Genomic DNA, 16,288 nt, shown 5'->3' on the forward strand with positions numbered 1-16,288 from the left:
TCTTCTTTATCATAGTCTGTGTATTTTCTGTAGGTGGTTCAAGGTCACATTTTCTACCTTGCAACCAGTTGCCTGCTTCACAACGTGTAGACAGTGAGGCAACGCTAAGCAGTAGTATTTTAACCCTCTAAATAATAATAGTTTTGTTCTAATGTTTCAAAATAAAACTCTCAATTTTGGCACAAAAACACTGAAGAATATAAATGAAGGAACATGTACATTACAGTAGTCTTGCATGTATAGAAATAGATGGAATCAACAGGATAACTATATACCAGTTTACCATTCTCACTGGTCTAATGTAAATATTCTTTAATAGAATAGAAGAGATCTGCACATTATTTTTTAAAGAAATCAGTATAAAATGCAATAAGCTTTAAAAAGCAGTTTGAAAGTTCATTTTTAACAAAATTCTACTGCTTTCCTATTATGTTTTGCATTGAACAGTCAAACATAAAAGTAAAAGTTGGGATGAAACCACGACTATTGGTGAAAATTGTATGGATGAGATGGCTTATTTCAATAAGAAATGCATCTATTTTACTAAATTCAGTCCATTCGACAAAATGCAGTTTAGTGATATAGATACATCTGACTACTTTGGTTTGCATACATAAGGAGAATGTTATAATGCTATTAAATTTAAAATTCAAATCATGAAATTAATTTATAAAAATTATTTATCAATTGCAAGTTTTTTCAGAACTTATTCAAAAACAAGAAAGAAAAAAAAGATTCCAATACACATAATAATAATTTAAAAAATGCTTATTGAAGCACATATGGCACTACAGCAATGTCTATTCTCAATTCAAAGCAAACTTATATGTATCTGATGTATGATTTCCTGATAAGCCTTGCTGATACAATTAGTTTGTATTTTTAAACTTTATTTAATTTGCTAATGTGTTTACAAAAGAAAAAGTAATTTTCTTTAAAATATGTTAAGAACCATAGCTATTTTAAGATCATTTAATGATAAAATTTAACTACTATCAACAACTACATCATTATACTTTTTTCGATTTAAGCCAATATCCCAGCATATCTTATGACTGCATGTGTGAAATCCATTATGATCAAATATTAAATAAAGAAAAAAACAAACAGTTAAAATAATAATCCTTGTAACTGAAATTTATATATATATTTTTGAAGTTATTAATTTATTTGTAGAAAATGAAATTTAGCAAGATGAGAAATAAAAAAAAAAAAATTAACATGTACATGTTAGTGAATTTCAAACCTTCTTAAGATAATAAATAGCACATTACAAAATATTTTACCATGTGGAATATTATATTGTTGCAAAAATTTCTACTTAACTGCTGCTAAACATGATACATGACAAAATCAGTTATTCATAAATATTTTCTCTAAAAAATTATGAAATTTTGTATGACTGTATATATAAATAGTAGAAAATATATCAATTCTATATCTTTTTCCTTTGTAACTAAAGCCATCTTTTTTATAAGTAAATAAGTAATTGGTTTCAATTTTTTCCCATGTGCTATTTGATACTCTAAATCATTAATATTACAATTTTTAATCTCCAGCTTATATAGAATTTTTGAGGCCATATAAAAAAAATTATGATTTAATTGTGATCATCTCAGTTGTGTAGCATTCAAAACACTTTGTCCAAACTACACAATTGTCTTCACCTACAGTCCCCAAGGGCTCCCTTGGTTAAGACCCATGTGGTTAGCTGTTAGTAGATAATTTTCGGGTTACACCATTTCACCAACCATGTGCTTCGTGCACGATATTGGGGTGGAAACACCGTACTTTAATGCCTTTCCACATGCCTACAACCGATTATCCAAATTAATGAAAGGTAAAGCTTAATAATTCAGTCTGTTTTAGCTTCAGAAGAATGGAACTTTTTTGCTTACATTATAGATGTATCACCAATATTTTACGAAATATAGCTAATGTAATTGGAAGGGTGTAAAATTTTTGATATCATAATCTTTTTAGCTGTACAGTTTTTTTTTTTTTTTTTTTTACTAAACCATATATATATATATATGGTAGGTATAAAATATAATTTTTTGCATCATTCAAAGCATTTTTCTAATGGAAGTATAAGCCTAATTTTAATTAAACCATTATTGGTCCATAATTAAAATGAACACTGTATAGTTTAATATTAGCATATTACTAAGCTAAAATTAGATATGGAAATGCATTTTTTTAATGTTCAATAAAGATATAAAGACATGAAGAAAATTTGAAATGGGCTTATTATTATGATTAAAGCCGGTTATTGCTGATTCTACTTCTTTGGAATTTGCTGTTCAAGTCTGCAATGCATTAAATCCTGCCACACATTAAAAGAAATTAGCATATAAAATAATCAAACACAAAACATAACTTAGCTATGTTATATCTAATTAGAAAATTATTTTTTTACTAGTAAGATTAAGCAATGGTTGATAGGGAATCTGTGCTGAATTTTCTAAAAATGAAGTAATTTATCTATCCCGTTTCATGTAAAAAATATCTGCGCATTCATCAATTGCATTAAAATGGGCGAAATATAACTCGATAGTTCTAAAATAAATAGCTATAAATAAATTTAGGAATTTTACATATATTGAATGATTATCAGTTTCATCCATTCGTTAGTTCACTATGTATCGAAACATTCGCAAATACCTGTAAAAGTTGATGTAAAAATTGTGAATTGTATAAATTACAGGTTAAACAGAAATATACGCATTTTGAAATGCAAAGTATGCATATGCAATATATGATATATAATATCGAAGGAAAAAGCTTCTGTAGCTGATTTTTTTTCTCCTTTATTTAATGTAGCAGAAAAATTTCGTTTTGGTAAAAAAATACTCCTGCATTTTGAAAACGTATTCAGAATATACCTATGTGCTTAAAAAATATTCTCTCCAAGGGCTTTTATTCAAAACGGCCTTTTAACCAAATTTCCTAACTTCAAAAATTTTAAGCAGTTGGCAAGTGACTGCATACAACAAAACGTCATTAAACATGGAAATTAATGAAAATTTTCAGACAATTGTAAGTGCCAAGATTTAATTTTTTTTTTTACTATAATTAAAGATCTAGTACAAGGTTTATCTTCACAATTATAATGCTATCATCCTAAATGATTTTAGGTTTTACTTTTATAGATCCAACAAAACTGATGCAAATTATTATTTTGTATATTACAAAGTAAGAAAAATATCAACTCACAAAGTTTTTACATGACTAATTGTAGGGAAGAAAAGATAAATTTGAAATGTATCAATGCAAGACTTTCTTTTTCAAAATATGCACCGATTAATTTACAGTTTAGAGATAGAAAGCATTAATGTCAGTTGCAAAAATATTTTGCATAAAAAAAAAACTGTATAATTAGTAAGTTGCTGATAATTACTTGGAATTTAAAAAAATTGCCAGTAGCTTATTTTAAATCACAACACACACTAGTAACAATAACTCAGTTTAGGCTTAAAATTCAAATTATTAACACATTTACTTGACTCCCATAATAATATTTAAAAGTAATACAATGTTATATGAAAGATTAGAATTTAAAAAAAGCCAAATTACATTTATAATTTCAGTTTATCCATAGTTTTAAAATAATTATTTTTTAATTACTTGAATACACTTTAATTTCTGTATTATACAGGTTTTCCTTTTTCTAAGCATATATATGCCAAAACCAAAATGCTATTAAATTCTCTTCCAAGACCATTTTACAAATTTTATCACTGACCCATTTTCCCAATTTCTGCTTTCCAATCAAACGATGTCACTGCTTTATCATAAATTTAACAAGGAGCACTTTTCATATCATAAAGACAATTAAAGAAGTAAATTTATTGCTGTAGATGTTAAAGATATAGATTTATTGCTTGCTTGCTTTAATAGTAAAGCTATAATAGTATAGTATTAATAGTATAGCTTTAATAGTATAGTATATATATGACTACCTTAAATATCTGTCTCAGCTTTATAAATTTTAAACAAAACTATAAGGAATAGGGACAGAAAACCACGTACCTTTTAAATGATGATTTGTCAAATCAAAATTATTTGATAAATACCAAAATTAAAAGTTAAAAAAATGTATAAAATAGACCATAAGACAAATGTTTCAAACAAAGATATTACTGCCATTTATCTTCAACTCACTTAAATAGGAGAAAAATCACCTACCTTATATATGGATTAAAAGAGAAAAACTGATACTGAAAAAAACTATAACATTTAATTTAGAATATTAATTTAATCAAATAATCAGGCAATGTTTTACATTACAGTTGTGGTTTAACCACAGTAGTTTTCTCAGAAACATAAATACCATCCAAAAATTTTCGAATATCTTTGTTCTTGACCAATGTTGACTGATGGATTAAAGCTGCTGATCTTGATACTGCTTCGATTTCACTGCCTTCCAGGATAAGTTCATCTTTCTGTTGAGTGGAATTCGTGCACGTTACCCCAGGTTGCATTTGAACACGTCGAATGATTTTCTCTCCAAGGAAATTTCGGATTTCAACCAATGAACCATCTTTGGAAGTAGTGACATTGATGGGAAAATGAGCATACACTGATCTCATTTTATACTGATAGCCAAGTGTCACGCCTTTTATCATGTTTTCAATATGAGTGCAAACGGTTCGGACAGTTGCCAATTCTTTACGAATTCCGAACCATTTTGTTACACTTAACTTGTCTTTTCCAAGAAGAGCGATATCAACTTGGGCATGCCGAAAGCTACGCTTACTATCGCCACGAGGTCCGCGAACAGTAACTATTCGGGATTTTACCTTTACCTGGACTCCTTTAGGAATTTTAACTGTTTGGGAAGAATGTAAGATTTTCATTTTGTGACTTACTATTTCAAGTAGAATCTGCTACTTTAAATATGGTGAGAAAATATCACAATCCGTATTTCAGAAATCCACATAAACCCGAATTTCACCTATTCGCAAATCTCAACACGTGGCGATACAGTTCCAGTTAATATCAGGAGCACTTCTATAACCACAGAGAAAGAGAATGTTTTGACAGTTATTTACCTTTGGATTGTTACCATTAGAGCTCGGAAAAAAATTAATAAATTGACCGTACTCTTGATGGAAAAATAATATTATAATGAGAAATTGGAGTTAATAAATTTTGTTTCTGTTTTAAATCAAGCTCATCACTGTTGATGCTATGGATGATAAGATATTCAAACTGCTGCAAGAATGATACATCAAAATATGCTTTTTATAATATTTTATAATTATAAAAAAATAAATTTTTACAAATATTTTACATTTAAATTTTGTTATTTTGGTTTCGTACAATATTCATCAAAAAAAATTTTTTTGAAAGGCTTAGACGATAGCTATATATTAAGTAATTAAACTGAAGAAGATCAGTGGCTGTCAGACTCCAGTTCTTGAATTTCATTCGCCTATTTGTCGTTGTCGAATTTCGTTCATTTTCCAGGTTGAAGAAGCTGGTTGTTGTAGTTGACGAAGTGTTTATTTGTTAGTTAGATAATTTATAGAATTTTTTTTGAACAAATTTTTTTTAAGTCTGCGAGAAACAAATCTTATTTTGTTGATTTCCTCTCTAAATTTCTGTGTTGAGTCAAAAGAATTAGGAGTTTTAAACTTTTTATTTTATGCTTTATTCAAGGCGTCACTTAGATATGGGAGACTTCTTTCAGAGTAAGTATTTTTGCATATTTACTGTTTTGAGTCTTTTATTTGTGATGAAGGGAATTAATTTGATCCAATTGTCTTCTGAAGCGTTTTAAATGTTTTTCTATAAAAATTATATCTTTAATGAAAATTGAATGGGCATATTGTATTTCTGAATGATTTTTAAATTAATATTCCTATTATTTAATCGTATTTTTAATAAAAGTATTCCTTACGAGTCCAGATGAATTATCGTGATATTCCGTCAAAATATGCGCTAATATTAGTAGCCTAGATAGATTACAGGTTTTCCTCATTTTATTCGCTGCCATTTTGACAACGACGCTACGAGTTGTTTTCGTCCGCTAGGAATTTACGTAAGGTGAAATGAGCGTTTTGCTAAACATTTAAAAAAATTATTGTTTAATGAATATTTGCTTAACACTCGGAATTCATATTATTTTCTTTGCCATTTTGATATATTATCAAAATATGACGCAATTAGATTATCAAATTCAAAACTGAACGTGAATTTTATTTTTCGTACCATATTTTTCATGAACTAGTGGTTATTTTGATTATTAATACTGACGTTTCCATTTGTATATTTATGCATAAACTTCCGTAAAGTTGACAGTTATTTCAAAGCCATGATTTATTTATGTTTCGATTATTATGATACCTTTCATTTGTTTGTACCAATTTTTGGTGGAAAAATAAAGTTTTAGCATCACCTAATTGTTTAAATATATAAGTTAAAAATAAATGATTGTGAGAAATACCTTCGCCTTAAAAAAATCGGAAGTTATTTTGATATCTATATATAACTCATTTCGTTTCAAAATCGTGTTGTGTCTGGATTAAATCTATTCAATAATAAAGATAGAAGAATATTATTTCGAATGTTCTTGTGAGGGCTGAATCTTGTTAGATTTTAATTGAATTCGTTGGTCATCTTGGAAGTTAGAATTAATTTTTTTTTCTTCTGTTTTTGATATTTTAAATGTTTAAAGGAATTTCTTATATTTTCATCACGCAAATTATCATTGTTATGAATTTAGACCAATATTTATCATTAGTTTACTTTACCTTTCAAATGTTAAAATAATAAGAAATTGATTTGCTCAAAGAATAATTGTAAGCACTAGTTAATCTGTATAGGTTTAATTATTTAAGACATATTTAAATTTATTAGTCTTAATTCTGATTTTTTTGTTATAAATATTAAGTATTCTTTTTCTTTATAGCTAGAACAAGCAAATGGGAAAACAGTTTTGTAAGTACATTTTGCATTATATTCAATTAGTTTAATATATCTTAATTATAATGATTTTAATTAGGAAGAAATAATTGTAAATTGTAATTTAAAAATTTATTTTGAAGTGAGAGTTTATTAGTTTTCTGATTTAAATCGATTATTTAAAAAAAATTTTTATTTGAGTTGTGTTTTAACTGTGTTGAACTTCTTCATTCTTCATTATTTCATGTTTTTTTAAGTATTGTGTATGGATCAATTTATGAAAGCAAATTAAATCATAAAGTAAAATCTGGTATTAGGTATTTAAACTTTGTTTCTCCTGCAGAAACAATTCTCTAAATTGTCTTGATTAAGGAAAAAGTTTAAATATATATGAGTAAGAGTTTGTGTAAGTGATATTTATAGATGTTTTTAGTTGTTTTTTATTTATTTTTTCCTTCCATTCTTCACTGTATTAATTTCAATATTGTAAAAACTGTTGGTTTTAAATAGTTCTAATAATTTGGTATTATTATAATCTGCTTATTAAATGAGTAATAAAGCTTACAATCGCCAAAATAGTAAATATAAAACTATCGTACTAAAGTACATATTCAGAAAGAAAAAAAAAATGCATTTAGTTATAATTAATTTCTGTTAGTCTTATAGGCTTTTAATCCAAAATACTGAGCTATTTTGTTTAGAAATAGTTCACATAGGAATAGATCTTTCACCAACCAAGTTATGTATTATTTGATGCTTAGATGTTTCTGCTTATGCTGCAGTGCTGTGATATAAAATTTTTGATGTTCTTATTGATCTTAATAGGATCTAAAAATTATAAAAATTACTTAAGAAATGACTTTCCTTTTCCATTTTTTTTATAAATCTTACATAGATATGAATAATTAGCATTCTTTTCAATGGAATTCCAGTAATAAGTATATTATGTGTTATTTAAATAGTTGTTTTAAGGAAGCTAGATAAAAGAGTGGTAAAAACTAGCTAAGAGTTGCTTTCTTTTCTTGGATAATATAGATGGATTTTAAAAACTGTTGGTTGATTATTTAATTAGAATTTTTAATTGGTCTATAATAATTTTAAAAGATTCATAAATCAGTTTCTAGTTAAATAAATTTATAAAATAATTGACTGTTAAGAACTGTTTATTTCAAAGAAAAATTTTCATAACTTTAATTAGGCCCGAGATACTAAAAAAATGTATGATCCCATTATGTATCTTAATTTGGATATGTGATAGGATAATGTTCAGGTTAAAACTAATTTATTTAACATGAGAAATGCGAGAAGGAAAAGGTTACACTTTTGAGTTTAAATGTAAAACTGACTTTTAGATTTCAAGTAATTATTGGGCACTTTGTTATTGAAAAAAAATAACAATCCAGCTTTAAAAGGATTCTGAAAACTGTGGTAAAATTTTAGCTTGATGAAATATTGAACTATGGCATATACTTTTGCTTTGTTTAATCATAATGTATCCAACTGTATGATCTTAAAAACAATTGGCAAATTAGTTCTTGAATGTTAATATATTAGTTCAGATTTAAAGTTAAATATTGATATTCGAAAAAGTGACATAGTTGCTTTAAAAAATAAAATGATAAATTTATGCACAAAGTTTAATCGAAAATTAAAAGTTTAATCTTAAACTTTATAAGGAGAACTGAAATCAAAGCCATTTTTATTAAATTATAAGAAACTTCAATAGTAATTGCTAAATCTGTGTTAAAATTAAGAGTGAAGAAGTAAAGATATCTAGTTTCAATTAGATATTTCAACAATTAAATTTTAATAATGTACATTTAAATATGAAGTCTTAAAATTACCATGTCATATTTCATATATTAGAAAAAAAGCTGTATTATTTGGTCCTTTTTTTCCCCCCTTCTTATTAGCTATATGTGATTGATGAACATTAATTATGATATAGCTTATTAGTAAAAAAGTCATTTTTTTTTTTTTTCTGGAGTTAACATGCAAGTATTCTTTTTTCTTAAAAAACATATCTATTAAATACTATTGTTATAAATTTTGTGTTGGCCATTTAAAATATGTTTAAAGTCTGCAATTGAAATTTTAATTCGTGGATTTCTTTTCCTTCTATATTTGATTCATATAAAAAAGATATTTAGCAAATAACTTTTAAATGGATTATATTTATTGTGTCTTTAATTCTTTTTTTCACTTATCTTTAGGGTTCCCATTCACAAGGTAGTCCACCCCAAAACTCGTTACTTCTGTTTTGTGATTTGATTTTAAAGTACGAGAAATATAAAATTGATACAGATGTAAGTTGTATTTTTATTCTAAAAATTTATTTGTCTTTATAAATAAACTTTCAATGTTGACTTAGGGTATGTTTCTTTAGTTTTAGTATTTATTTGCAATTAATTATATTATGTAGTTGAATACAGCTTTTTTCAAAATGCTTTTTTAAAGTTTTTATTACCATTGAGACTTAAATATGAATATGAGATTTGTTATACTTTCAACAATGCTTTTTCTTTTTATAGTATTTATTTTAGGTCTGGTATTCTGTTTTAAAAAAGTGAACATTGAATTTTAGATTATAATGAATTAGACATTTTGGCTTTATTCATTTTAATTGAAGGATAATCAGAGAAAAAAAACTAATTCATCAGCTAGTGTTACTTTTGTTTTTGATAACAGTGATTCTGTAATAAAATGTTTTGTGCCCCTATGTGTTAATTAAAAGCTGCTGAAATATTTGTTTTATTATCAGCCATTTTGTAATTTAAAAAAAATTAATGTAAACTTTTTGCATTTTTTGGCCTTGCATCAGTTTTAGGAAATACTCACCTTTTATTAGTTTCTTTTGGCAATGTTTTTGAAATTTTCCCGGTTATGTATTTTGATATTGAGTATGTTGTATAGTTTTGGTGAATGCAGTCATTTTTGGATAACCAAACATGTTTCCTTTTGAAACTGTTCGTTAATTGTTTCTTTACATTGAACAGCAATCTTCTTCATCCAAGGAGCCCTGACTGCCACAGAACTTTTCATGGTGGCCGTCAAGAAGAGTGGTATTTGCATCACCTTACTAAATGGTGAATTATGTTTTCGGGAATGTTGTGCTTAGTTTGTGATCTATAATGGTAATAGTCATTTGAAAATGTGAATAATTTTTAATGTATTATTGAAAAATGCATTGCATTTAAGTAGAAATTACTTATTGCCTTCAGATATTCCAATAGTTTCATCCTTATTTTATTGACTTTCAGGATGAGAACTGTTGAAGTAATTTTGTAATATGCACATTCTTTTAATACTAGTGATTTTGTTGTATTTCCTATTGGAAATTGAATTTTATACATATCACTTCAAACATTTAAAAAAATGCGAGAAATGAATTATTTATCCTATTTGAAATTTTCTAACATTCTTGATATCCTTCATTAGTAATTCATGTATTAATTTAGAGGAAAACTAGAAATTTTTATAGTGGAAGTTGCCTATGTTTAATGATCAAATTGTTCAATTAAGTTGAAGCAAAATTAATTGAACACAATTTTGTTATGTTTAATGCATTCTAGTATAACATTTTATAAATTCATGTAAATATAAAAACCTCAGGCCATCTACGAGTAAGATTTTGTAGTCGATATGCTGAAATTTTTTAATTTGAATGGGTAGGGGGGGAGTGAGAAGATTTTATCTGGAACTAACAATAGGAAGAAATCATAATTTGGATATATCATATTGGTTATTGGTGCTTATTAACCTCAAACTTTCTGTAACAAATAATTGTACTGAGGATATTGAATTGTAAGTATACTGAGTGCAGTGTTATATTTATAGGATTAAAAAATATAGAAATTAATGTTTTCTGGCTAACCATATTTTCTCCTAAATAATTTAATATTTAAAAAATGTTTTAGAAATGCTTTTTGTTAAGATTAATTTAATTTTGTAAATTTTAATAAACTATTTTGTGAATTTATATTGAATTTTTAAGCTCCATATATCTTAGCCATCTCAAAATTGGACCTTTTTAATTTGAGTTGCATCTCTTACTTAACTATATTAAAAGAAAATGTGTACAGTGTTTTGTGCAAAAACCGGTTTTCAATTTATGTTAAATTTTTTATGGAAAAGAAATGCTTCATTTTAATGGAGAAACGAAGTTTAGTAATGTGTGTTGGCAAATAATGCAATACTTGCCTATAGGAAATATTTGATTGAATTCTTTTTTTGAAATTATAGTCTTATTTAGTTTCATTCACTATCGGACCCAGGAAATGTTTTTTACATTTTAGCTGAAAATGTTGTTTTATTCATTTAGAAAGTAAAGAAAAATAGAAGCTTGTTCCGGTTTGAAATTTTGCTAGGAAAAAATGTTGCATTTTATCCCAGGTACTTCCCATAGCAATTAAAGAAAATCTATTATCAAAGAGTACCTACTAGAATGTCTACTTTTTTTTAAAAATGTATATATATCTGAATATGAATTATTTCTAATCATTTAAAACACTGTAAAATAGTGATTGATTTTACTTATTATCTTTCAACATAACCCTTTCTTCACTTTTTAATTCTTTCATTATATAACTAATACCTCTGTAAAACTTATTTCATTTTTTTAAAAAATCTCTATTTATCTGCATGTATTTTTATATTTGTTCCTTTTTTTCTGTCTTTATGTAAAATAGCTTATTATAATGTAAATGGTATATTTTAGGAATTGGATGCTGAATCCTTTTCATCAGGTAGTTCTGATAGGACCAATGACAGCTTCTCTTCAGAAAATGAAAATAATGATGATAAATATTCAAATGATGATGGAAAGACAGATTCTGATCAAGGTATGTATCTTTTCATATTTTCCTGTTAAATAAGTATTAAATTTTCAATGGAATCAAAATTCTAAATAATTTGTATTTATAATCACCATTGAGTCATACCTATTTAAATAACATGACAATGTCTTGGAAAGGATTTTTTCAACTTAAGATCATTTTTAGAGATGTGGAATGCTATGTACAAAGCTTATGTAGTGTTTGTTGTTTAATATTTCAGTGCTCTTGAGCAAAAAGTGTACACTTTGTCTTGGCTTTAGCTATTTTAATAAAGCTACTTAATTATTATTTATTTTTAATGTTAAGTTTTCAATTTTAAAGAGAAAGTAAGGTTTTGAGGTTATGAAACAAAAATCTTTATTGGGGAAAAAGCTGCAAGAAACAGTAATCTGACAAAGTTTCATGATTTTAGAGAGGAAAATGATCAATGTTTCTTTATATAAGTATATTTCACTAACTTTTTTTTCTATCTTAGATGATTCTTGGAATCTCATCACTTGCTACTGCATGAAGCCATTCAGAGGCCGTCCTATGATTGAATGCACTCTTTGTGGAACCTGGATACACATGTCTTGTGCTAAAATCAGGCCAAACAATGTGCCTGACATTTTCATTTGCCAGTTTTGTCGCAAACCGAAAGACACTAAACGACGCTCTGAGAGGATACGCAGTGAGGATAGGCGGTTTTCCTAACATGTATCTACGATACAAAAGTGTGTTCATAGCTATCAGTGTTATCTATATTTTTTTTTTTTTTTTTTCCTTCCCCATTGTACATAGTTTTTAATTCATGCGCATATCATTTATCTATCAGTGTAATATTTTACAACTGCCAACTGTTTATATAGTTTGTTTATAAAATAATCCTATGTTTTACCTTGTCTTCATTTTTAATGATTGCCAAATAAGGATATTTTGATATCCAATATACTGTGTACATTTTTCAGTGACTGGTGACAACTTTGTAGATATAATTTGGGTTTCAACTTGAAATAATCTATGAAGAATTGTTCTGAAAGAATTGGGTAAGGCTGGTGCTTAATTTTCATCAGCTGTTGCAAAAAAATCAAGGTGATGTTCCGGTGAATAAGTGGTCTTGTTTTTATATTGGAATATTAGGGTTCTTGTGGTAAGGCTTTGGTTTTGATAACCATAAAATCATTTAAAAAAAATATCTTAGTTTCTTAAATTATTCTATTATTTGAACTAATTTCTCTTTGTGCCATTTTTTAATACATATATAAAGTTATGAATGGTGTTTTACAAAAGAAAAAAAGTTAATTATATTGTGATATGCATAAATTGTATTTTCAGATATCTATGTATATCAGAGTAGGACCCTTGCTTTTAGTTTATAGGCTCTGACCTGATTATAATTCTAAAAGAGGAAAAAATATATTAATCCTTTATATTCAGAGTTGTAAATAGAATTGAAATTTGCATGTTCTGTTGAATATAATATTCAAATGAAGACAAAATTATTGTTTCTTTATCCATGTTTGCATAATTGATGTTCAGGTGTGTGTATTTAAGAATTGGAGTGAATCATTTTGTTCCATTCTCATTTATCATTCATTAATATTTCTTAAAGGGCTTCTATGATCATCTAATCATCAAATATGAGAGTTTTCAAACCAAATGTTTCCTATCTCCCCCTTTGTAAAGATTGTTCCAGTTTACTGGACACCCATCTTAATAAAGTGCAGTGTTTAAAATTTTCATTTGAGTAATTGAAATGGCTGTAAGTCATTTGCATTTATTGTTTCAAATCACTTATTAACAACATTGCTTGACATTATAAATTTCTATTTATAAAAATATAAAATTGTTTTGATTTTTTTTTTTTTTTTTTCCCATTTTTGTTATCCCAGGGTGTTTTATTTAGTTTTATTGAACAAAGTAAAATTTTCCAATTAAAATACTTTCCAAAAATAAACATTTTTATTAAACTAAATAAATCTACTTTTTTTTTTTTTATCCCTGACTTATTGGAAAATTTGGATTATAGTTCCTTTTCTACAAAATGTCTAATTTTATTACAAACCTTGTTATCATATTTCTTTTGTAGTGTAAGCTAGTATTTGTGAACAAAGGGTTTTTTTATTATTATTTAAATGAATTTTAGTTCCATGTTTTAATGAATCTAAAATTTTGATAAATTATTGATGGCAGAATTTATAAAATTAATTTTGAAGCTTATGTTTCAGAAAATAAGTTTTAAAAAAACTTGTTTTTTGCTTCCTCTTATTTAGAACCCGATAGGTATCTGCTATTCACTTGTTTAATCCAGCAAATTTATTTGTACAGAAAAAGAATATATAATGTATATATATAAATTTATATTATTAGTTGTGCTTATTTGTTTATAATTTTTTCTGTAAATTTTATTTCTCAGATTTTTGTTTATGGTTGTATGCTTTATTTAAAAAAAAAAAAAAATTTATACCCTTGTTGAAAATTTGACTTGTGAGCTTACAGTGTTTGTTACTGTACATGTTACAACAAATTTTCTAACAAATGTTTTAAAGTATATAACATTTTTATTGATGACAGATTTATCAAAACTCCATACTTGTGTATCTTCTAAAATGTAATTAATTCTTTGGCTTGCAAATTTAAATGCATTAGAAGCTGTTTAATGTCAGAAATGGAGTATATCTATATGTTTATATATTGTGTATGTGTGTAAAATAAACTTTTTATTAAAGACAATTTAACTTGCATGAAATTGACTGAGACAGCATCATTTATTATGGATTCACGCATCATGGGAGGGGGGGGGTCTGAATGGTAACCCTTATGAGGAGGAAATCTCCCATTTTTCATTACAATTCAAAATTTAAATTAAACTGCCTCCTTCTCCTTTCATGTCATTTTATATTAATATGTGTTTTTAGGTAGTTCACTCATGTAAATTATCTGAATTACAGCTGTATATAAGTATTGTTTTTACAAAGGTGTAAGTCGTGAAATGTTCTTTTGTGATGAACAATTTCAAGAGTTGTGAAATGTTTTGGTGCGATTTGGTTTTGCTACCTAGTCGATAGTTATGCCTTTTCAATTTTTCTTTTTATTAACATGTTACTAGTATTTTTATCTGATGCTGTTACAGGTGCTGTATCAAGACATTAAATTCTCTCATGATTCTGGCTTCTTTCCTTTAACTTCCCCATTTGTCATTTCATACCTTGGATACTTGTATTATAAATGCTATTCTGTTGCTACAATATATGTGTATTGACGTATTTGATGTTGTGGAATATAATTATAGATTTATATTATTGCTTTAAAAGAAAATAGCACTTTTAAATTTTTTTTCATTGCTTATTATGATTTTTTTAACTGAAATTTTATAAATTGGTGTTTTTGGCTGGTTATAATATGGCATGTGGTGCTGAGTATAAATTAGAAAATTGGAATTTTATTTTTTCTTTTTGTTGCTTGCTATCTATGAGATATTTATGTTAGATATATAACAATATTCTATGTTTACATTATTTCTTTTTGTTATTAGCATTCCTTGAAGGTTCATGATTTGCAATTCATTTTTCTTTTTTGTAAATAATGTAATTGAAATGTATATTTTTGTCGAACATTCACAAAATCAAATGGCAGTTAAGCATTTTGTGATTGACATTTTAAAAATGTATATTTCCTTGCAATATTAAAGGTTATGAAAAATTGTTTTTGTTTATTTTGTTGAATGAAAGATTCTTGTTCTTATGTTGATTGACATAATAGTTTTAATTAAAACTGAAATTGGCATAAATTTCAATTTTTATGCCAAAAAAGCATAAATTTTTACTTTTTTGCTAATTCGAAACATGATTAAAAGGTGCTGCATTGCAGTAAGCAGGAGTTTCTATTTTTATAAGACATAATAAAAATAAAGTGTGTGTATATATACAGGGTGTTCCGAAAAAACGTGGACAAAATGACATGGCAGATCAGTCATACAACAAGGATCAAAAATTGCATAGGAACATGGGGTCGCAACTGCGATGCGGAGCCGCTAAAGGGCGTCTAAAATAATGCATAACACAAAGAGAAGAAACAAAATCAAAACAGAACATTTTATTGATAATTGTCTACTGACATGCGACTTATGCATGCCAAACGTTGCGCCTACAGGAGGTGCTCAAAGTGTTTACCAGATGCATCGAGACATGCCTGGCATGGAATTGTGCACCTCAGATACCAGGTGTATCTCGAACACATCCCGCTGCTTCAACGATTCTTCCTACCAAGTCTTCTGGTGTTTCATACACAAGTCCTTTTAAAAAGCCCCATAAGAAGAAATTCACGGGAAACTGGTCTGGTGGTCGTGGTGGCCATACAATTGGTCCACCGCGACCAATCCAGCCGCCCGGAAAAGTAGCCTGCAGGTGTGTACTGAAATGTGCGGGAGCGCCATCGTGTTGAAATTGAATGCGTCGACGAATAGGCATCGGAACATCATTCAGCATGTCTGGCAGAACCTCTTGCAAAAATGTTAGATACGTGGAACCTTTCAGTCTGTCTGGTAGAATGTACGGACCAACTAA

General features: G+C 27.1%; 2 protein-coding genes across 2 annotated transcripts; one reads left to right on the forward strand and one right to left on the reverse strand.

Moving 5' to 3' along the window:
- Nucleotides 1-4,238: 4,238 nt before the first annotated feature.
- Nucleotides 4,239-5,003, reverse strand: LOC129987945 (60S ribosomal protein L9-like). The gene has a single exon (XM_056095961.1). It carries the CDS (start codon nucleotides 4,857-4,859, stop codon nucleotides 4,287-4,289), a length of 573 nt encoding a protein of 190 aa, XP_055951936.1. The 5' UTR covers nucleotides 4,860-5,003; the 3' UTR covers nucleotides 4,239-4,286.
- A 434-nt stretch (nucleotides 5,004-5,437) lies between these two features.
- Nucleotides 5,438-15,428, forward strand: LOC129988824 (PHD finger protein 13-like). Its single transcript, XM_056097094.1, has 5 exons — nucleotides 5,438-5,696; nucleotides 6,917-6,945; nucleotides 9,123-9,215; nucleotides 11,627-11,750; nucleotides 12,220-15,428. Exons 1-5 carry the CDS (start codon nucleotides 5,651-5,653, stop codon nucleotides 12,435-12,437), a joined length of 510 nt encoding a protein of 169 aa, XP_055953069.1. The 5' UTR covers nucleotides 5,438-5,650; the 3' UTR covers nucleotides 12,438-15,428.
- The last annotated feature ends 860 nt before the right edge of the window (nucleotides 15,429-16,288 follow it).

Source organism: Argiope bruennichi, chromosome 10 (assembly GCF_947563725.1).
Source record: "Argiope bruennichi chromosome 10, qqArgBrue1.1, whole genome shotgun sequence".
Classification (NCBI taxonomy): Eukaryota; Metazoa; Arthropoda; class Arachnida; order Araneae; family Araneidae; genus Argiope; species Argiope bruennichi.